We start from the raw sequence: 23,484 nt of genomic DNA, 5'->3' as shown, positions 1-23,484 counted from the left end.
AATTTACCTACTCATTTTTACAAAATACCTGGGAAATCACTGGGAGTCAAAGTTACTATCTTTAAACAGTCATAATCCACATTCACTGACATCTGAATGCCAGTAAGGAATTTCTAAATTTTTTGTATTTCTTTTTGAAAATTCATATTACTTCATTCAAATTAGCAAAGATTGTTTTTCTAACACAGTCAAAGGACAATTGTGGCATTTTAATAATATATGTATTACTTTGGTCTTAAACCAAACATAATGTCACAAAGATCTGAGTTTTGCAGTTATTATGTCAGCTGTCTTTTGATGACTACATGGATCACTATGGTTGGAGCTTCTAAAATATTTAATAGAAGAACTCAGTGATACAAAGGCGAAAAAATAGTAAAAAGAGAAAGTCTATGTAAAAGCTAAAAATTTGATTAACCTTAAAAACTCTAATTTAAGAACCCAGCAGTTTAGTAAAGATGTTTCAGTCAAACATAATTTAAATCTTCAATATAGTGATAGCTAAATAAAATTTTTAGATAATTCCTACGTTGCAAAGGAAAATTACTTCAATTCCTTGTCAATCCTTACTGGACTTGCAGTGTACATTGCAAAGCGTATTTAGACTCTTGATCAGTTGAAAGTTCTTATGATTAAAGATTTTCATTACATGACACTACATATTTACTACATGCATACTGGAATATTTACTGTTTCATTTCAAAATCCCCATGACAGGAGAACACAAATTCCCATTTTAAAATGGCAGGGCTAAGACACAAAGACACAGATTACAGGAATTAAGTACCTAAATGTCTTTAAAAAGCTGGTTTAAAGAACTTGGAAGTGTTGGTGAAGAGTGCAGGAATTCAAGAAATTTAGATTGATACTTTTTGAAATTTAGAGAGAGATTTGATTAATTACTCACCAGTGATAATTGCTGGCATTTTTTTTTTGAGAAAAATAGAGATACTTCATTTTATATACAGGGCTGTCCACTAGAGTTTTTGAGGGTTTGTGCATTTGTGTATGTCACCAATATTTCATTCAATAAAACTTCTCAGTAAATGGAAGAGCCAATGCATTACCTACATCAGTGGATCTCCAGCTGCAGGGAGAAGGTCTATAAAAATAGCAGCTACTAGCAGGAGTGAAAACATTCATGTCACCTCATTTTTTGTGTATGGATAAGAGAGGTTTTTCCCCCAACTTTTACTGATACTGTGAGTTCAAATACCTTGTTTCCAATGGCCTTTTTTGGTGGGAAGTTAAAAGTCCTCACTTGCTGGTACTTATTCTGTAATTTCTGATGCAAGCTTCTGAACTCTGCATACCTTCGATAGACATTCCACTCATCATCCTTTATCCTGATATAAACCTGCAAAACACAGACAGGGAAGGGAATAATGTAAAGACAAGCAGGGCTGGTGTGTGTCCTTCACTCCCCAAAGCCTCCTGGCTCAGCACCTTCATGTGAGACACCACAAGCTCCAGGACCCCACAGCCCCAGATCCACGTCGGACTGCGTTTGCTCTTGCACGCGTCATTAACCTCATTCTCTCCCTTCTCCCTTTTCCTCCTCTCTCTCTTTCTCTTATTTTAATCAAGACAAACACAGCTTGCTCATTTTAACATGACTCTGGGGCAACCATGGCAGCACTTCTTGTTACCATGGTTTCCAGCATATTCTACTACCCAGTGACCAAAGGGAAAAAATAATTTAATACCACTATGAAATTGATTTTTATGTCCTCAACACAGTTTTTCAACTTTGTAAATTAGCTTTGTAGCATCAGAATTGCAAAACCTAATTTTATCCGAAGTATGAAACTTAATTTACTTCCTAACAAAATTACATTGAAAACTAAACTAGAAATTTTATTGTTTGGAAAATAAACACAGTTCATTCTTTCTGCTTGTATAGGACATTAAGTATAATTTAACACAGCTGTAGTTTTTGTGATTCTGTTTTTGTTTGCTGCTCATTATTTCATGAGCCTATTACCAATTACATGCTAAATATTCGCTTTCTCTAGGAAAATGTCATGCAGAAGTGAAATATACTTACAGAAAACTGAAATTTCACTCTTTCCTAGGGAATGGCACAGTTTAAAAGAATGCTGAAACAGCACAAGTCAGAAACTCTAAACCAAGCATCAGAACTCATGATCCAGAGTGACCTTTCCCTCTGCTTCTTCAATGCAATCTGCAGTTTATTCATTCATGCATGTGTGTGTGTGTGTATGTTAATAATCTCAATATTTTACATCAGGAATTAAACTGGAACAGTACTGATGATGCTGCCTTGCAGCTCCAAAACCCCCCAGTAATTTAGTAGTAAACTGTAAGGCAAATATCAGGAGAACACTTATGTAAAAAAGCAACAGCAACCATGGTCACACAGAGTGGGCAGTAACAACTGTATTTTTGTGGAAATTAGATAAAAATAAAATTTGGATTTCGATGTGGCCAATTTCAATACTGATCACAGCTTTTCCTGGTGACTGAAGCATGGTCCTTCTCTCTGAGATACTGCAAGTCCTTCAGAGAAAAAATTCAATTTTTCTAAGGAGTGGTGGTATTTCAGAGATTAAGTCAATGTCTTCTCCCACAAACACTGCCCATGCTTTGGTCTTTCTGAAGTTCTCTCTTCAGACACCTTGTTTCTCAAATTTATAGGGGGCTTCTTCGCAACAAAATACAAGGTATTATGCAGATACCATGCAATTATTGTCAAATTAGAATATTTCAGTGTAGAAAACACTAATACATTTTCTACAGGAAGACTATCATTCCAAAAAAGGAATGCTATAATTCCAAAATTAGCACATCTAAATTTAAAAGATTCAGAGTATTGTGAATTACAAATGCCTATGTAAACAAAAATTCAACTAGTTCTGGTAACAAGAATTCAGATACTGTAATGATGGAACCACAATAGTAAGTCTCCAAGAAGTATTCAGATTTCTTTTTCACTTTAAAAATAAAGCCAGGGTAATTAAACACCTACAGGACTATCTGTTTTAACAACTGAGTACATCTTTGAAGGCAAATGAAGGAATATATGAAATGCAACTATTTTGCATAATTCTAATCAAATTTATTTAATGTAGTAAAAATTATAATAAAATTTTTATTCACCCAGCTCTAAGGCCTCTCCTTGCCTATTCTCACTTCAACCTGTATATTGTTTGGAATTCTGTATACATTCCCAAGGTTCATGTTTCAATTTCCCTGTGGGGGGCAGGAATGACAAAAAAAAGTTAAATTATTTCAAACTAAGTTATTTAATATGGAAATCCTAATTTAACTAAGCACTTATCTTTGCACATGTGATTTGGTGAATCATGCAGTTTAACATTACCTGCTAAGCTGTAACCCATAGTTAACTAACTAAAGAATCCTGTACACTGTAATTGAAATTTTTCAGGACTGCAAAAACATAGATTGATTTCTTAGATAAAACTATTGGAAAATTTCTTACTGTTCTTCTATGTACATAGATATTGATTTCATTTAGACAGCAAGAAATGAAAATACAACATTTGGAGCCCTGTGCCATATTGAATTTATTGACAATCAACTAATAGACTGTGAAAGGTATATTAAAGCTCATGATGCAGCACACATTTAAACTCTTAGTATTCTCATAGTATTCTCAGAGGGGAACTCTATTCCCAAGCCATGGGATTGCTACACACTTAATGCACATTCACTTGGGAAATCAAACTAAGTAAATACTAAATATAGAATTATTTGGATAAACTCATCCTAGTCTAGTCACTGAAGGCATATAGTTATCTTAGGGCCATGTTCTAGAAAGCTGAAATGACTACTTTCGGGTTTATTCTCAGATCAATTTAGAAGTTTAATACTAAATAATTTTATTTCCTTTCTGATTCCCCTGTTTTCCTGATATCATCCAATTTCTAACCTACTTAAATAATTTTCAGGGTAATGAAAATGTACAGACTAAATCAAAACCACCGCTAGAATATTTACTTGTAGACAGAAGATTTCACTTTAATATTGTCTTGAACGTAAAATTTACGTAGTTTCTGTTTGTAATTTAGGAGCGCTTTCCACTTGGGTCTCCTGCACAAAGATTGATTGGTAACCTTTCTGCAGCTATGAGTTATGGCAGCTCTAAGAAAAATTTCAGTTAATAAGTATATTTAATGAATTAGTCTGTTGTTTTCTCATCACAAACATGTCTGAAGTCAGAGATTTGGAGAGAAATAGCAATAACAGTAGTAATTTAATAGTGTTTATCAGTCTACTACCTGCTCACGTAATATTACTGAAATGCCAAAAATCTTCAGAGAATCAATGTGAAAGCACAAGTTTAATGATTGCATACTTAAATGAAAAATCCTACTCCCATAGTACTGAGGTTTGAGCCAGAAGTTTCTTAACAGGTTAAGAATCTTTAAGCAGTTCTGAGTCAAGAATGCTGTTAGCAAGTCCTGCTGACACAGCTCATCACCGCTTACATACAAAAGCCTGAAGAAAAGAAAGGACAAAAGCCAAAATTCTAACTTGCTCCAGCTCCAGTGTACATAGACCAAGTGCCTGTAATCAACACTCATCCTTCTGATCTGCACAAGTCCTGTGTGGGTGCTTCTCTTTTCTGATGCAAAATATAGTTTGGTACGTTGAGGATTTATTTCTTTGTCTCCAGTACAACTGGCAGCAAGTGATACTGACTGAGATATTACAGACCCTTCTCCTGTCGCAATGACATCCATGCTGTAGAATTCCAGATTAAACATCAGGAAGAATATTCCCTACACAAAGTTACTCCTGAATCTTGCCTGCAAATGTGGCTCCCATTTCCTGGAAGGCTGGACTGAATACGTAATGAAAAATGAATTCTAAGACAGAGAACTCTATTGATGGGAGCTCCACAAATACAAAAGTACTGAAGTCAAAGTCCTTGTGAGTCCTCGTCCCATTCCAGAGGGAAGGGAATAATGTTAAGGGAAGGTGAGCAGTGAAAACTCTACTAAACCACATATAAAAATGGCACAAGATACAAGAGAACTCAGGACATTCCAGCAGCAGAACACTTCAAAGGATACAGAGAATACTGAGAATGTCTGTAAAGAATCAATCCTAGGCTGGACAAGGTCAAAGTTTTGAGGATGGAAAAAAATTATGGAGAGCATAAGGACTGCAAAAGGAAGCTACACTAAGGAAGCTCCTGTGACATTTATCAGCTAAGTAAGCATCACAGGGGGAAAAAAAGGGTGATAGAAAAACTATTACTTCTGTATTACTGCAATTCTACTGTATTAATGTATTTCTGACTTCCCTCACAAAATGCTCTTGTTTGTTACATACTTTCAAATCAATGCCCAACCATGTGATAACCAAAAGGAAAATTAGCAACTGGTTTGGTAGGGATGAGCCAATCAGCATGAACACAAAACCAGAACATGCTAATTAGCAGCATTATTTTTTGATGTTAGCTAAGCTTGACTGGTGAATGTTTCCCTTACATTTGCTTTTTAATAACACTACAAATCTTGGAGTATCATTAGTCCATAGTCTTACATTTTGTATAATAAAGGTTTTTTTAATTCTTAAAACTCCGGTTCAACTTTAATGCACATCTCAATTATTCAGGAGCATGAAGAGAGATTTTGATCAAAGTTTACCATTTAATAAATAATTGTTCTCAGGGGATTGAAATTATCTTTTTTTCCTGTTAGAAAAGTACACTATGAAATAGGAATAATGTATTTCCATCTACTTAAGTTTTATCCAAATTATGTATTTCAAAGCATATAGAAGAAGTAAAAAGTATTCATGAAAAAAAGTAAGAACCAGTTTCATTTTACTTCACTTCAGGACAATGGGATTCTGTTAAGAATACAAATTCAAGCTCAATTCTCCAAAGTTACCTCTGAAGTGTGAGAAATGAATACAAATGCAAGTTATATTTTGAGACAGCTGCAGGCCTGCATTTATGGTTAAGTTCCCCTTTCGAAAATGATCCAATTTAAGAATTTTCTGCATAATGAAAAACAAATGGAACAATGAAACTTTTCAGCTGTGATAGGAGCAGCTTTTTGTGTGCCACACAGACATAACAGGAATTAGAGTGAACAAGCCTTTATTTCAGTATGTACAAGTGGATAAAATGGTCAAAGACTACAAATACTTCAATATAATTTATGTTAAATCTTCAACTTTCTGTTATTCAGTTCATAAAAATGAACAATACAGTGTCAAATATATGACACAACACACATCAAAGCATGGACCTTAAAAACAGCCGATATTGTTCAACTGAAGAGAAAAATGTCACACATTTTGGGCTTATGCACTCAATTACAGACATGCAGAGTAATGATCACTGCTGCTGCAGTCACAGTCCTGCTTTATTCACCACAGCAGCACTGAAGTGACTGGCCACTAGAGAACAAAGGCAACACTGCCTCCACTTTGCTACGTGGAATCAGTATTTTTTGTCTTTTTATATACAAATCAAATCAGCACAAAAAAAAAAATCACTCAATAGATAAGCTCCTCCTGACAGTGAAATATGACTTAAAATTACCCAAGATAATTAACGTCGTTTCACAAACATGCGCTTTGAACCACACAGTCACTGCAATGCATGACAACCACTGCAGGGAAAGAAGTTTCTGCAGAAGAGAAAATAGGTAAAATGACACCAGTGCTGCCTTTTTCTCCAAATAGAATCTTGGGGGTGCTCAGGCAAGGGAAAGGAGGCTATCTCATCCATCAGATTCTAAAATTCATAACATCACTAGTATTTATTTTAGATATTTATTGAATATAAATTACTTGCTTCTTTCTGAAGTAGTTACAAAATAATCTGAAAATAGAAATTCTACTTTTACTTTCCGAGGATTTTTTGCATCCAGCACTTCAATAAACAAATCAATGTAGTAAGCTGTAATTCTGTTTCCTTTAGAAAAAGAAGTAATTACAGAAGTCTCCAAGGACTGATCTCATCTTTGCATACCCCTTCCATATACTTAGTTATTTAAAAGTTTTTTCTGCTTTATGCTTCTTTGATGCATCCTTGGGTCCCACTGCAGAAAAAGTGGGATATTCAACCTTTGTGGCTCACGCACTCTCAAATCACTCTGAGATGCCATGAGCAACATCTTTCTTTCAAATTCTCCCAATCATTCCAGTTCATTTTCTTCTCTACTTGCCCTGAGCTGCACTGAAATGGAATATGATTAGAAGACTATTTATTTCTCCTTTTTGCCTGCTTAGCTCTGCAGCTGCTGAAGTCATCCAATTCATCGTGCATCAGGAACATAAAATGCAACTTTGGGTTGAATTTTTTGTGTTTAGTTTGTTGCTTACCTTTCAACTCTTAATTGCCAGTCTTGTTGCCTTCCATTTTCAGCCTTCGAGGAAATACCCAGGCTGTGCTGCCTTGTGATTAAATTCAAGGTCAACAGGCCCAGCTGGCACATCCTGGACTGTGCTTTCCCTGTTTCATCTCTCACTCAAAGTACTTTCTGGGCACTGTCCTCCTCAAACACTTTTAGGTACCAGATACTGTTCTCCTCCATCTCTTTCATGTTGTGTTTCTGTGAAAATCCTTTCCTCTGAGGCTGGAGAGTGTCCAGAGCAGGGAACGGAGCTGGGGAAGGGGCTGGAGCATAACTCCAGTGGGGAGCAGCTGGGGGGGCTCACCTGGAGCAAAGGAGGCTCAGGGGAACCTCCCCACTCTGCACAACTCCCTGACAAGACCTGGAGCAGGGGGGGTCAGGCTCTGCCCCCAGGGAACAGGGACAGGACAAGGAACCAGCCCCAGGCTGTGCCAGGGGAGGTTTCCATGGAATGATGGGGAAACTTCTCCATGGAAAGGGCTGTCCAGCACAGGCTGCCCCACCTGCAGTGGAGTCATCACACCTGCAGGAATTTAAAAGCCATGAGGATGTGGCTTCTGGGGACATGGGTTAGTGGTGGCCTTAGCAGTGGTGGGGAAAAGTTGGACTCAATGATCTTAGAGGTGTTTTCCAACCTAAATAATCCTGTGATAAAAGCCCTTTCATAGGAAAGTGTGCTGCTCTTCCTTCACAGAGGAAGTGCAGAGAAAAATAACAGGTTTTAAAACATCATTTAGAGTAAAGTAAAAAGAAATATTATAAGCAAATATGTCAGCCAATACTAAACAGCAAGACTGAAGATAGTCAAAGGAATAAAAAAATTGTAAGAAATGTTTATTGATTATAGTCTTAGGGTTTCCTATTCATATGCAAATAGTAACAGTCTTGTCTGATTAGCATATTAATCTTTGAACTTATTTGGTTTATAATGTAAAGTGTTCACTGCTCTGCAAACAAGGCGGATTTGCAAGAAGCCATTTAAATACTGATATCACTTTAGGAATCATAAAATCTCAGTTTCATTATCTTAAGTGTCAGGCATTGATAATTATAGCAACAAAAGGCATGACTAATGGCATTTGCTGTACACTTCACAGGGAAGTGGAATCCACATGTATATGAAAACAAGATACTCTACAGTTGAGAAATATGACAAAATAATATTACTGCAATAATCAACTTGCTTTACACACTAAAGAAACTGCATCTAACTATCACCATCTAGAGGTAAAATGCCTTTTTTTTTAATTCTGATCTGGATTCTGTCTGTGTGCCCATGAATATATTAGACAAGAAATTATTTTCTAATGGTGAGCAATGTCTGCCACACAAAAGAGATGGGCATCAAACTGCAGAGATCACATATAGCAGTCATTAGAAAGCAGCCTAGAGAAACTAAATCGTTTCTATCTAACTAGAGGTTGTTTGGAAGAGAAGACTTTTGCCACCATGACCCTGGCTTTAAAAAGTCACCTAATATTTAAATTGTCTGTTTAACAGACTGGGCTTCCATAAGTGTGACTTGGAACAAAACAAATTAATTTCTCTATATATGGCTGTGTCCTGTAATGTTTATAACTAATCAGTCTGCCACTCAGTAATGGCCATCAGAAACTTTGTAAGAGAATAAACCTCTGAACCTTCTTTTGGATAACTGCCTAATGTTCTTGCTGAAGACATGGTTGTGAGTATCTAGTCTGAGCTCCTGGCACAGCCTGGATAATTTCATCCACTGAAGTCCAAACAATCCTTCTGATTTGTTGATTGGTTATAAAGACATCAATTGGTCATCTAATTATTTTTTCTACTCAGGTGCAAAATTAATTGTACTAGTAATCTGTCAGTGCTAATGAATGGCAAGACAGGAGTCAAGAACTAAACCTGAAGCAAAACAAATTTGAGCAAGTACAAATAGAGAGGATGTGCTCTGAAAACATTTAGAATAAGCTTGCCATGCACAGAAGATAAGCATTAGTTAGAAGGAAAGATATTTTGTCATCATACTTAATATTTCCATTTTAGGATTAAATTAGTCATTATTAGCATAAGATTCCAAAGGCAACTCATGTTTAGTTAAAATCACCTCCAAGTTTCTTGCACCCTGCTCTTACAGCAAGGCACACTGATCCCAACAGTTCAGAAAATTCCTTAGAAAATGATGAAATGTATTTTATCCAGAACACTTTAAATATAAATACAAGGTATAGTGGTATTTATTATTCCAAAGTATCTCTATCTAGGGATTTCCTTAGAAAGAAGTAACGTCTTCGTGTTTGGATTGATTTTCCTTCAATTTAATTAGCTGAATTATTTTCTAGTATTATCCCATAAACTTTCAGTATTACCCCATATTATACACTGTGGAGAAGACCACTGTCATGCACTTGTTTGGAAATTGCAAGGCAATAGTTTCAATGGATGCCCCAATTTGCATTTTGAAACAGTTAAAATGTCTCCATTTCCTTCATTATTTGAAGGATAGCTATTGCATTCCCCTCTCAGTTGCCTTTCTTGCAGGCTGAGAATTTCTAATATGCTCTGCCAGTGAAAAATCTTTTTTTTCCACCCATATTATTTGGAGTTGATATATTTCTTTGGAGAGGAGTAGAACTGCACACAGATAAACCAGAGATTATACACAGCATAATAGCATTTCCTATTTGTCTATCCCTTTCCTAATCATTTGTAACAACTTGGTTTTCAGACCTCTTTAAATCCTATTTAAAATTATGTCAGATTAGCTACTTTAAACTATGTGGTATGCAACCCAGAAGCTATTTATCAGTCACTTTTCAGTTATTTCACCTTTGAATTCCTGGTGCACTGCATGTGGAGATTTATGCCTAATTTATTCAAGAAGATCTGCTACTGGCATTTCATTTAAAGCAGACAATCTGCTATTCTCCACAAGGAAAAATCCAGAATGAGAATAACCCATAACAACTCCATGGTGAACAGAGATTATAAAATATGCATTTTTCTGTTACTATTTTATATTCTGAAAAAACAAGTGAAAAAATATTTTTAATTGAACTCAATAACTGCACTGAAGTGCACATCCAATTTTAAATAGCTTTTCCCCTAAAATTTATACACCCTCTAATTGTTCTAACATCCACAGCTGAATGATACAGATCCCCAGCTCTGTTAATTTTTAAGACAGTAACAGATAGTGCTAAACTGGGGCACTAAATTATCTGCTGCTCACAACTGTCCCCTTGAACTCAGCCATTCAAATTGAGCATAAAATTTGGCCACGTTTTCAGAGCTTGTTTTGAAATCCTCAAGATTCATAACCAGTTAATTCTGCCAGTTAAACACTACTGCAAGAGTGCAGTGTAACTCTACAAATACAGAGGTCTGATTGAAATTTCCACATCTAATAGGATTAATTATAAAATGCTGCTTGCTTTCAGAGTCCACAGTTTTATTTCTGAGCTTGTCCAGAATCCTTAATCCTCAGCAGAAATTAAAGAAACTATTTGATGGTTGAAACTATGTGACAAGTATGCTGGTGTTGGAAACTTTTCCTGCTATATTTGCTGAAGAGCAACATCTGAGATTTTTTAAGGATGAAAAATGCACTGATTTTGAACATCCAAAACAGATGTTAACATGACACAAAAAGAAATGCTTTCAAATGCCCTTCAGAACAGCACTACAAATCCACATTAAATTTAAAACCATAAAATTAAATTTAAAAAGCAAGCACAATAAGAAAACTCCTGCAGGAGGAATCTATTCTTATCCTGTCTGGGTCAAACCTTCTTGATATACAAATTAACAGGTCATTAATTTCTTTTCCTGATTTAAGAAGCACAAGTGCAAAACTGGCATTGATTTTGAAGAGGCACAGCAACCCATATTTACTTCTCCTAGTTCTTATAATCTTCAGAAGCTTTTTGAAGTCCATGAAAACAGATAACAGACACCGTGGAACTGATAATTTGATAATTTTCCAAACTACTTGAGATGCTCTGGAATTGTATCCACCCTCTTCTTGTATTCACCCACTTGTACAGTCATGTCCAGTCAAACTTCATGACAAATACTGAACTCTTTAGTAACCTAATTTGATACAGAGTTACAAGTAAAATTAAAAAATCATTAAATTCTTCACAGAATGGGTAAGGTTGGAAGGGACCACAGTGGACCATCTGGTCTACCCCACCTGCTCAAGCAGGATGAAAAACAACACAGAGCAACTTAGGAAGGAAGCAGTAGAAACCAGAGCTCTTCTGGTGTACATGGGGCTGCAACAGCATTAAAGTAACAGGTGGGGTGAGATCTCGATGCTTTTAAGAATTTCTGTGTTGGCAGACTTGTGCCTGGGTTTGAGAATCTGTAGCCAGTGACAGCAGAGTGGAGAAATATGTGAAAGTCAGAAAGACAAAAATATTACACCTGTCAACAAGTTGGGTTTTCACACACCTGTGCATCTCTATTTGATTGATTATTCAGTGCTTTTGAACAAATTACTAACTGTTCCCATCCTGGTGGCTTTTCTTTCCATTACCTCAAGTCTTATTTTTCATTGTCTTTTACTGGCCAAAGGGTGGGTGTTTTCCTGTATTTTTCAACTACCTGCCAACACTTCATAAATGATTCAAAATTCTACAAAAAAAAACATCATTCAGAGTGAGTGAGAGGAATGTTAACAAGCTTCAGCAATCTTGTTCAGAACTAAGTACATGTGGCTGAAACTAAAGTGGAGAAATTTTGCAGCTGCTAACAATCCACAAATAAAGAAATGTAAATAGCCTAGGACAGCACATTAGAGAGTGTCTGAAATTCACCTTGCCATTCTATCCATGGAGGGGTCACTGCTCTGAAACCAAGAATCCAACAATCAAGGAACAGTATAAAATTTCAATGCTTCAGCTACAAGTCAGGCTGGAGCACAAACCCCTAAATTCTGACCTGCCTGAGGCAGAACACAATGTGAACATGTTCAATAACACACAGTGTAGAATTGTTTCATTATTCAAGATGTTTTCAAGTGAGCTGCTACAGTAAACCACATCTGTCTGTCAAGCAATGTTTCTGGTCATTGTTATGTCCAAAACTGAAGTAAAACACGTACATGCATACTGAAGAAGGCTTTACTGATTAATATTGAATTGTTACACTCCCTGACCAATGGAGTCATCTTATTAGCATGCTTTTAAAGTATTAAACTACTACAAGTCAAGCCTCAAAATATGCTATTTGAATAATCAACACAATCCTATGGATGAATATATATGAAGTTACTGCTGCTGCTCATTAGCTGATCTCTAATGAAATTATACACAGAGCTTTAAATTATTAAAATGTGCTACTTTAGTCAGAAACTTCTACCCAAAATCCCTGCTCAGCTGGCTCACTCACCTGGTAAACATGGAATGCATTGGCAGCTTTGCCACGCAGGAAGACTGAGGGAATCCAAACATTAATGAGAGCACGATTTGATCTGAGGAGGAGAGAGAAAAACTTCAAACAGGAATCATATTTATGTATAAGAATTGCAAAGCAACTACATGCAATGATTTAAATAATGATCAAAGTAATCAATAAAGCAACTTAAAATTTCAAATGAAGAAACAGAAAAATTGGAGTTCTGCCTGAACTTTTTTTTATGTCCTGAATCTAAAAACATTCCCTAAAATTAACCCAACTGAAACAATTCTTTCTGCAGGTTTTCTGGGGTTTGGGGTTTTTTTCACAGCATGCATTTGACAACATTTGATTATACACATGAAGCAAAAATTATTCACTTCAACAAATTCAACATTTTCAGCCACAAATCTCAGGTAAAGTCCATTAAATAACAGAAGAGCAGTGCACAATTCTGCAGAAGCCATTTCCATCCACTCTTTGTCATCCATCTCTAAATTTCTATTATTCAAACACATCAGCTACGTTTTCAACCCCTCATCCACAAAAGCAAGATTCATTAGTTTGACTACTAAAGGCAAAATTCCAAATCACAACACTCTCAAATGATCTGGGGTGGGCTCCTTGTGGGGGTTTTGGGGTCTTTTGAAGCATCAATTAGGAGCTATTCTGTAAATGAGGAAGTCCATCATATGATGAATAGCAACCAACACCCTTCAAACCCAAAGGACTAAAACCAGAAACTTCTTGGTGCTTTGGCAGAATACCAAGACCTAGGGCATTTAAAAAGCACTCCAAGGGAATCTTACTAACTCTAAACTCCTTGAGTTCAGTATTATTAACTACACTGGGGCATGCACTGTGCAGCTCTCCATGCTTTTCAACAATGAAACACCACAGCTAACAATGCAGTTATTGGAAATAATAGAGGAAAAGCAAATTATTGAATCTCTGCTTATTCTCCTTTCCCAGAGATGGTGTGAAGAGAAAAATTTGTGAATTATGAAACTTACATTTCAAAATCTGATAAACTCTGATCTTCAGATGTTTGACTTAAATCTCCAGGGACCTTTATTTACAAAAAAGAAATGATTTCCAAACAGTGGCTATTATGTTTTCAATTAAGAAAGCATAATATTATAAGGAAATTACAATTCAACATTCAATTCTATAAATGCCAATAAAAACTATTCCTGACAAGCAATAAAAGAAAAACAAAATCCTGCAAGAAGATTGTGAACATGTCACCCTTGTGAGTCCTTTATGTTACAATTTGCTACAGTTTTGTAAAGAAACAAATTGGGGTTTGTAAAAGCATGTAATTTTGAAAGATATAGAAAATGCAGGCAAGAGTACCATTATTAGGGCTTTATGTGCAAAGGATGCTAAAACAAAGTACTTTGTGGCCATAAGCCATTTATGGGAAAATATGAAGCACATAAAACCTACTGATCACTTTCTTTTACAACCAATATTCTACCAAGGGAAGGACACAAGAGTATTTGATTTCAGCTGTGCTCCTACAAAACATGACATAAGTACAAAAGTTCATAATGATGCAATGATGGACTAATACCTGCAGAATCAAAGGAAGAAGAAGTTGTTAGAGAACCAGATTGCAAGAGCATGTAGAGCAAAACAGAAATAGCTTTTTACCTAACTTTACAACTAGAATAAACATGAAAGGGTATCTTCTTTCCTTTAAAAGGAAAATGGAAAATGTAAAAAGCATAATCTGGAATAGTTAAGAGGAAAGGAATTGTTCAAAGCCAATTCTTTACAGATCTGTTATTTCTAACAAGCTAATGGATATTTCATCATGAGGAGCATGTTTGAGCTATTCCAGAGGGATATTCTGTAGTGCAATAAACAAATACTCACCGGCCCTCTCAGATCAATGAGTTCTTGTCTCATCTGGAACACCAGAGCTTCCTTGGCCATCAGAGCACGGTGCAGCCTCTCATTGAATTCAATCAGCTCCCCATGCATTTCAGCCACCTGAAAAGCAAAGCCAGGGGATAACTGTGATCTAAATTGGGCAAAAAAAATCCCACTATGTAATTTCTTACATGTATATCAATTTCTTTTTACATTCCAAGTACTGCTAATGTGGTAGTCTGAAGTGATCATTAAGAACAGACGTTGCTATAATTTTGATTCATACCTTGAAATGCAGTTTTGATATTGAATTGAATAGGACAAAATACAATTTCATGTCAAATTTTATTCTTATCACTCCAAATCATATGACAACTGATTCTAATAAAACACCCATTGACTTCTGTTCTCAGTTTAATTCTTTGATGAATGCAGCACTCAACAGGTACTAACTAATCACAATATTTTGAACAGGCAGTACTGCAAAATGCCCAAACTGCATTAAACTTTGTCAATAATTCATAAGTGATGTATTCTTCACCCTTAGTCAGAGTTTTAATAGGAATGGACCTAGAAGTCAATCACTCCAGGCAAATCTGGGAGAGGTCAGAGGAGTCTAAATACCAGAGTCAGGCTGTGGCACAGGTTGTTCTCACAGGGAAACAGAGTGGCCTCTTTGGACACTGAGCGTGGCTGGGGCTGTGCTCTGCATTTGAAGTCAAGAGAGCAGCAAGTGATGCAGGATGTAGTGAGAGTGCCAGGGGCTGGGGCAGTGAGGGGGATGGAAGTCCCAGCAGTCAGATGTGGGCACTGCTGGGCGCCTCCCCTGGGCTGCCCCAGCAGCAAGGTTAAACCTGCTCCTGTCCTGTGCTTAAACCTGCTCCATGGTTAAACCTGCTCCTGTCCTGTGCTTAAACCTGCTCCATGGTTAAACCTGCTCCCGTCCCCCATGGTTAAACCTGCTCCATGGTTAAACCTGCTCCTGTCCCGTGGTTAAACCTGCTCCTGTCCCGTGGTTAAACCTGCTCCTGTCCCGTGGTTAAACCTGCTCCTGTCCCGTGGTTAAACCTGCTCCTGTCCCGTGGTTAAACCTGCTCCTGTCCCATGGTTAAACCTGCTCCATGGTTAAACCTGCTCCTGTCCCATGGTTAAACCTGCCCCATGGTTAAACCTGCTCCTGTCCCGTGCTTAAACCTGCTCCATGGTTAAACCTGCTCCTGTCCCGTGCTTAAACCTGCTCCATGGTTAAACCTGCTCCTGTCCCGTGCTTAAACCTGCTCCATGGTTAAACCTGCTCCTGTCCCATGGTTAAACCTGCTCCTGTCCCGTGGTTAAACCTGCTCCTGCCCCGTGGTTAAACCTGCTCCATGGTTAAACCTGCTCCTGTCCCACGGTTAAACCTGCTCCATGGTTAAACCTGCTCCATGGTTAAACCTGCTCCTGTCCCGTGCTTAAACCTGCTCCTGTCCCGTGCTTAAACCTGCTCCTGTCCCAGCACCTCTTGGAATGCCTCCTCCTCCTCCTCCCCCACCCAGAGCTGGAGAACAGCAGGGTGACAGCATGAGAGCACAGCTGAACAACATGAATTTCAATCCAGGCACCTCAACAATAGCACACAGACTTGAACTACTGCCAAATCTCTCAAGAGTTCATAGTTTCCCTCCTGGAAGCAGTTCATTACTATCTGTGAATTTCACTATTTCCTTTTCTTGAATTACTCTGCATTCTCCCTCTTCCCCAGAGAAGTTCCCCAAAATAAAGTAGTTTAATTTAGTGCCTGTTTTTAATTTCATGCTTTGTTCCACACAAACCTGCACCCTTCACAAAATCAAGGCAAACAAAAAAAGCCTCAATTTGACAAGCCAGAATCTGACATCACTGATTATAAATAAAAAATTATTTTCACGAGGTGAACTTCAAGCATTCTTTTCCAATTTCTTTTTATATTAGAGGGATTCCTTCAAACCCAGTAATTCATCACTGAAATATACATGCAAAAAAGAGCTAAACTACATCAACAATATACTAGAGAAAACAATAATATAATACTATTAATTCTAGATAAATCATTTTCCATACTAGCTTAACCACTAATTCCAATTTAAAGTGGGTGGTGTAACATTTAAGATTACCAGGTTAATATTAACAGGTCACTGTTAATTCCACAGGGCCTGAGTGTAAAGCAGAACTTCCTTGCATTTCAAGTACAGAGATACAGCAATAACTAGTTGCAAATTCACAGTGAAAGCTTCAATACTGCTGGTTACCAAAAGCAACATAAAAATTTACTAATGGATCTCAGTAGTTTGCATATTTGAAAACATGTTTGGTTTTTCAGGGCCTGTCTATTAGAAGAACAAAATCCAGACTGATATGTGACTATTTTGTCTCTCTCTGATTTGGATGCCCTTGAAATAACTTTCTACTTGCAGACTCAATTAACATATAAATTCAACAACTCTCTCAAAACACTACAAGTAATGCAAAAATTTGTAAGTATACCTAGCAAAGTTAAATAATAAAAAGGAAATTTAACAGCAAATAAAACAACAAATCACTTGTTCTATATTATCAAAAGGACAACTGGCAGGTGTCACTTTCTAGCAATTAACTGACTTCAATACGTTCCCTTGTCAAAGAAAAATGCATTACCATCACAGCAAATCAAAAGGAGCAATGAATAACAACATTAATTTAAGTTCCTTTAATTTTTCCTGCATCAAAGTCTGCTAAAACAACAAAGAGTTCTCCTTATAATTATATCCTTTCAGTTACATTTTCATAGTGTCACATCACTCAATCCACATTGAAGCTTAAGCAATACATTTCCCTGCTGGGACTTCAATAATCTTCACAGTTGTTTTTCTTCATAACAATATGCTTGAAGCAGAAAAATAAAGTATAAATAAGCTAAGTTTCCCTTGGACAGAGGATCATTTAGATTTGCTCCTTCCTATATGAGAAAACAGTTTAAAGAACCCAAACCCTTCTCAGGAAGGTGAAGTGAGGCTAAAGTAAACACTTGAAGCTCCACACTAAGAGAACTCTTTAGAGCTGTCAAAAGAAAACCTGAGACTGAGAGCACTGCAGTTACACTGCCCAGCGTGGCCACAGTTGAGAGCAGTCTCCAGAGAAAGGACCAGGGAGGTCTCACTTCATGTTGCACAGAGAAAGGACCAAGGAGGTCTCACTTCGTGTTGCACAGAGAAAGGACCAAGCAGTAAACTAAAAACAGGCCAGGAATGTTTCACTAAGCATCTAACAACACAATCTGTCTTGGAAGGATATGCTTCTAGATAGAGAAAAACACATCTAACATCAATACAACAATAAAGGTAAAACAAAATAAATTTTAAATTGCAACAATAAAAAACTAGTGATTTTCTTACAGAGTGTTTTAGTGGAACCTAAGGGTTTTTTAATATTATTTGCAGCAAATACTTCATAGAGGTTTTTGCACAAGCTGCATCTGAATTAATGACTTTTTGTCAGGCATAGGCATTTTTCCCCAATGATCACAAAATACAAAACAAAGTGTTTCCCAAAAAACTCTTGACAAAACTGGAAGTTGTTTCTTTTTACTCTTAGTGGAAGCATGGGTGTATTCTTCCCATGAAATTTCCTTTCCAAAAATCAATGTTGTTATACAACTTTTTCTCAAAAGAAACAAGGCCAAAGGGCTGCAAAACAGAGCAGGCATCCTATTAACAACTCAATTTTTCTACAAGTGAAAAACAGTAAAATGCAAAAGGGCAGATATTGTTCCAAAAAATCTACTGATACAGGCATCAAAATGCTCAAACTTTGCTTTCTGCTTCAAAACTTCCATTTTCTCTTCTCAGAAAGAAGAGAACTTCCTTCTGCAAACAAGTTATTTGGTTCAAGACAGACTGAAAGACTTAGGAATAGGGTTGGCATTGAGCTGCTTTGGTTTGGGCTTGTGTCCTAGGGCGACTTTATGACTTTATCCCCAGTTGTCCTTTCTGTTTATGCTGGATATTGAGTTCTGCACCTTTAGGACTGATTCAGAGAGCAAAGGGGGAAGAAGAAAAGGTTCTATTGTTTAATATTATTCCTTTTTTTATACTTGTGAATACTTTGCTTGTTAAACAAACATTTTTTTCCACTTTTCTCGAGGAGGTTTACCTCCCAAACTGGTTGGAGGAGGGGCTGCTTGAATTTGCTTCCTCAAAAAGACCACTTCAGAAGTCTCCTCCGACAATTTGCCCTAAACCAGGAGAGCCTGGTTTGGTTTTGTTGTGTAGATTTTTGCTTGGTTGGTTTTTCACTCTCACTATACAAGGTAAGCACAGATTGGGTTTCCTCAAAACCAATTAGCAGAAAATAAGCTGAAGCTTTCATCTCAAAATAAACTGGGAACTGTGCACATTTAATGAAATTCTTATCATGTTTGCATTAATTCCCACTCTTTGTCCTTTGTGCCCAGTCCCGCAGCGTTTACTGAGACTGACACTCACGCTCAGAGCAGGGTTATATCCTGTTTGGACTATGTGAGGATCCTGCTGGAGACTAATAAGTGAAAGAGATGCAGCCCACCTCTTCCCAGTACCACTGGCAAAAAAGCTTTTCTGTGGTTACATCCAGAGCTGTGTCCCCACTGCCACAAACTCAGAAGTGCCAGCACCAAACTCCCTGAGCACACAGAACAAACGTGGAACAACTGAGGAGCCTTCCACAGCTCAGGGAGGTTTTACCTGGGTTCTCAATTAAGATATTCTCTTGACAGGCACAGAACAGAGGAAAGGAGTCAGAAGAACTCAAGCAAAGGTAAGCACTAGGGAGAGAAGTAGTTTCATGTTGCCATCTTATTGCAGGGGTTCCATGCTGTTGTCTCCTTATCACAAAAGTTCCAAACCTTCTTGGTGTTTCTCATGGGCAGCTCCTCACAGCACTGACTCTTCCTTCTTCCCAAAGCAGCCACTGACCCCAGTCCCCTTCTCACCCAGCCACCCCACTCTTTTATAGCATCTTCTTCTCATTGCTTACACCTGGGGCCTGTTAAAGTCAGGCCTGCTCCTGATCTCTGATAATTGGCCCAGCTGCAGCTCCTTAGGGGTGAGATTACTTTCTACACTATCTCTATTTTCTTATATTTCTTGTATTCTATCCCCCTACAGTTTCACATGGTCCTATAAGAAAAGGATAACCAAGTATGCATGTTTTAGAAGAACTGTATGAGGCTCTTTGATCCATGACCTGCATTTTTAGTCATCTTCATGTTAATCAGTTAATGTGATATCCAATTTCAGAGTATTTTGGGAAAGAGAAGGACATAGAGAATTATTTTACTTCTTATAAAAATGTTCTTTTAATATTTAATAGCAGATATGGGTACTAGATACTAAATTTCATTACTTTTTTTTCTTAAAAATAATTTGTATTCAAATTTAGGATGAAACCCTAATCTATCTTTTTTTTTCCTTTAATGACTTTTACATTAATCTTAAAAGTAAATCTTGTCTTAGGAACTTTTTCTAACATGGTCATATCAACAGGAGTAGTAGCTTCTATCAGACATTTCCTTTCTGCAGTATTCAATAAGCAATACAAAAATGAAACATGGTTTGCAATCAGAAACCAGCATGAAAGCACAGAAAAAGCTACAGATTCCACTATGATCTTAAATAAAGCTCAACTGCCAACACAGCCATGCCTTTAATTATGTACTGTAACTTACAGAAAACCTCAAATCTATTGTCTGGGATGATTTCAACTTCAACATCATCAGTTAAAACCTGAATGAACTTGCTTATTTTATAAAATCTTCATTTCATTATCAGCATATGAAAATGTACCCCTGTTAGGAAAAGTACTTTTAATTATCTGAGGTTTTTTATTTCTGAAGAAAAAAAATCAGGTCTTTTACATTCCCGAAGAAAAAAGATATCAACTAAATAAAAAACCTATTTAAGCTTCAAACCTTGTTTTACAATTACAAATCCGTAAAATCTGTGCAGTACGAACTTTACCTCGATCAACTTCCTTTCATAAGAGCTGGCCAGTTCCTCATTATTTTCTGCTTGCTTTTGCTCTGGAATTGTAAATTCACCATCAGTGCTCCAAATGCTTGGCAGAGCTATAACAAAGAGATACCTCAAATTAAAAAGAAAAATTCCATAAACCTCCAGGACATCCTGTTTAGAAATAACAGCTCTATAAGAAACAAAATAAGCTATTAAAAACATCAGAATAGACCATAATATTAAACACTGTTACAAGTACTAAAATACAGATTCTGCAAGGACCTTTTTTGGTAAGAAATATTTAGACTGGGATCTTAAAAGAATGTAAACCAAAAGCATTTGGCTGTTGTGTGACTAGAGCTGTCTAATATATGTAGTACCTGCAGTTCCTGCCCCAAGCCTTCTAAAACTAACTTTATGTTTCTCTTTTAAGCCTTTTTTTTTTTAACTGGGCTTCCAAAACATCATTTTATATTACTTGCACAGACTGCTTAAATATCAGAGAAATTACAGCAAACAGGACTGAGAATGAACGTTCCATACTTCACGATTCCAGCATCCAGTATTTCACCATTTTGCAGCAAGAGAATCAGCTGGAGTTATTCCATTCCTGATAGTTAATTGTCTAATTTCTTCCTAAAACCTTCCACGAAGGGAGATATCAGCTTCCCTGCATAACCTATTTAAATGTAAGTGTTCTTCTCACAAAGGTTTTCCTGATAGCTAATCAAACTTCCTTCACCTGCCATGGCAGCCCATTACTTCTTTTATCTGTAGTGAATGAAAATTACAGATTATTCTATTCCTGTTCCCAGCTATCATTTCAGTATTTGAAGATCACTTTAAGGCCTATTCTAAGTAAATCTCCTCCAAGTTACACAGGATCCAATTCCACTTTTCCTCATTGCTCATGAATTTCTAAGAAAACAACACATAAAAGTAAAGGCTAATAGAAGAGGAGTTGAACAAAGGCTTTCAACATTCTTCAAAATCTGAACTATATATACAACCACTATTAGGTAGATAGAAGAGATCATAATTTATCTGGCTAAATATTTTTGAGCCTGGGAACTGATTTTTGAGGAAGAATTTAGAAGTTTATTATTATTTAAGTGAATTTGAAAGCTATTTTAAGAACTTTTTCTTGTAAATGTTGCTTCAAGTTCTTCAGCCAGACTTCTAAGATCAGCATTTTTATATAAATATTCTATCTAAGCAGGTTTAAAAAATGGTACAGAGCCAACTCCTGCTGATGACTGAGAAATGAAGATGCTCATTTATTAAATATTTAAATACCAATATCCAACTGCTCAGGCTACAGCAGTGATCACTCATTTTGAAAGCTGATAGTTCTCACTTTTGGGTAATTTATTTATAATCACATTTGCTGAGTGAGGTTTTTGGCCTTTTTAAGTCTCCACAAGGCAAAATATCAAGCTGAGTTTCATTTATTATTTTAGGAAACTATTTAAAAGCCATACTCAATAGCATTTGATCTGATTATTGTAGAAAACATATAGAGTCTTCATTATTTATAGTGATAAAAATAACAACAGAAGCCCAATTTATTCTGACTCTTTCAAAACCGAGTCACAGAAAATCTGTATTCTAAAATCTACAACACATTTAAGACTTTTGTTTTCATACCATTCAGAAGATTATTTATAATTAAAATTACTCATTACATAAACAAACCATGGGTGCAATGGTTTTATAAATCTGGTAAAAGAAAAAACTCCTTTTGTTTCACTTCTTTTTTGCAGCTAGTTCTCAGGGATTATTTACATGCTTATGTACTTTGAGTCAGAGACCACAATACTACTAAAATGTCACCTAAATTTTCAATGGCAGCTAAGGAAAAAAAAATTACTTTTATAAAAATTCAACATGTGAAGTTACAATGTAGGAAAAATTTATTACAAATATTGTATGTAGCTGAAATTTATTCTGGTCACTAGTGATAAATATCATAGAAAATGACAGTGGATTGATTAAGTATCTTTCCAGCATAAAGCACACGTGCATTCATTTTTAGAAATGTTGGTACTGTTCCATCCCCCTTTTCATCTATAAAATCTGACCATCCTACTCAGTTTCTATTCTTATCACTCACTAATCTGAATAATTTTAACATGGTGGAATATAGCTAGCCTAGGAATATTTTTTTTTTCTTTTCCTATAATTATACTCATCATGGAAACTGTCACTAGCTAATGAAGGATAATTTCTTCTATTATAGGAAGCCTCAGCCATGGTTTTCGTGAATAATTCTTAATATGAATCACTACACTCCAGCAAAGTCGGAAGTAAAAACATGTGTTCTCACTAACAAATCTCCTTTTAGGGATGAATGAAGCTCTGAAACTCCAGATAAGTACAGTGGCTAACCCTGAAGAACAGTAGTATTCTCATTCATACAGCCACTTATATGACCAAAATATTCACAATTTAAAAAAAATTAGATGGTGCCAATTTCTGAAAACCCATCTCAGCTCTCTGAACACCTTCTGCAGCCAGTGGAAATCCAGGTTCCACCAGAAGAGTCAGAATCAAGACATCAATTCAGCCCCTCATGGATGCTTCTATCACAGACCACAGAAAACCAACAGGTGAAACTGCTGATAACTTCACTCATTCTCTTTCAGATATAAAATCTGCTCATTAGCACTCAGTACATTGTCTATTTCAAACAGTCTGCAAATACTCATTTCCAAAACATCAGTATAATCTAGAGATACTACATTTATTTTTATATTCCAATATCACATTAATTCACAGATTTTTATTTAAGCTAAATCAGCTTTTTCTGGAAAATTTCTTATTGAAAAAAGTAAGACCACCTCATCTACCAGAAAATGCTCTGTAAAAATGAGTACAAAAATCTA

General features: G+C 36.5%; 1 protein-coding gene across 4 annotated transcripts in view; it reads right to left on the bottom strand.

Annotated features, from left to right (window-relative positions):
- SNX29 (sorting nexin 29) overlaps positions 1 to 23,484 on the bottom strand; it is a 102,454-nt gene that overhangs the window by 45,421 nt on the left and 33,549 nt on the right. For all 4 annotated transcript variants that reach the window (XM_036392377.2, XM_054516529.1, XM_054516528.1 and 1 more), the window contains exons 15-19: positions 20,606 to 20,712; positions 14,619 to 14,735; positions 13,751 to 13,806; positions 12,732 to 12,813; positions 1,217 to 1,357 (exon numbers count right to left, since the gene is read on the bottom strand). In XM_036392377.2, coding sequence (XP_036248270.1) covers positions 1,217 to 1,357; positions 12,732 to 12,813; positions 13,751 to 13,806; positions 14,619 to 14,735; positions 20,606 to 20,712 — 503 coding nt within the window. The remainder of the gene's footprint in view (positions 1 to 1,216; positions 1,358 to 12,731; positions 12,814 to 13,750; positions 13,807 to 14,618; positions 14,736 to 20,605; positions 20,713 to 23,484) is intronic.

This window comes from Molothrus ater, chromosome 16, assembly GCF_012460135.2.
Source record: "Molothrus ater isolate BHLD 08-10-18 breed brown headed cowbird chromosome 16, BPBGC_Mater_1.1, whole genome shotgun sequence".
NCBI classification, from domain to species: Eukaryota; Metazoa; Chordata; class Aves; order Passeriformes; family Icteridae; genus Molothrus; species Molothrus ater.
This window is presented reverse-complemented; position numbering and strand designations above follow the sequence as displayed.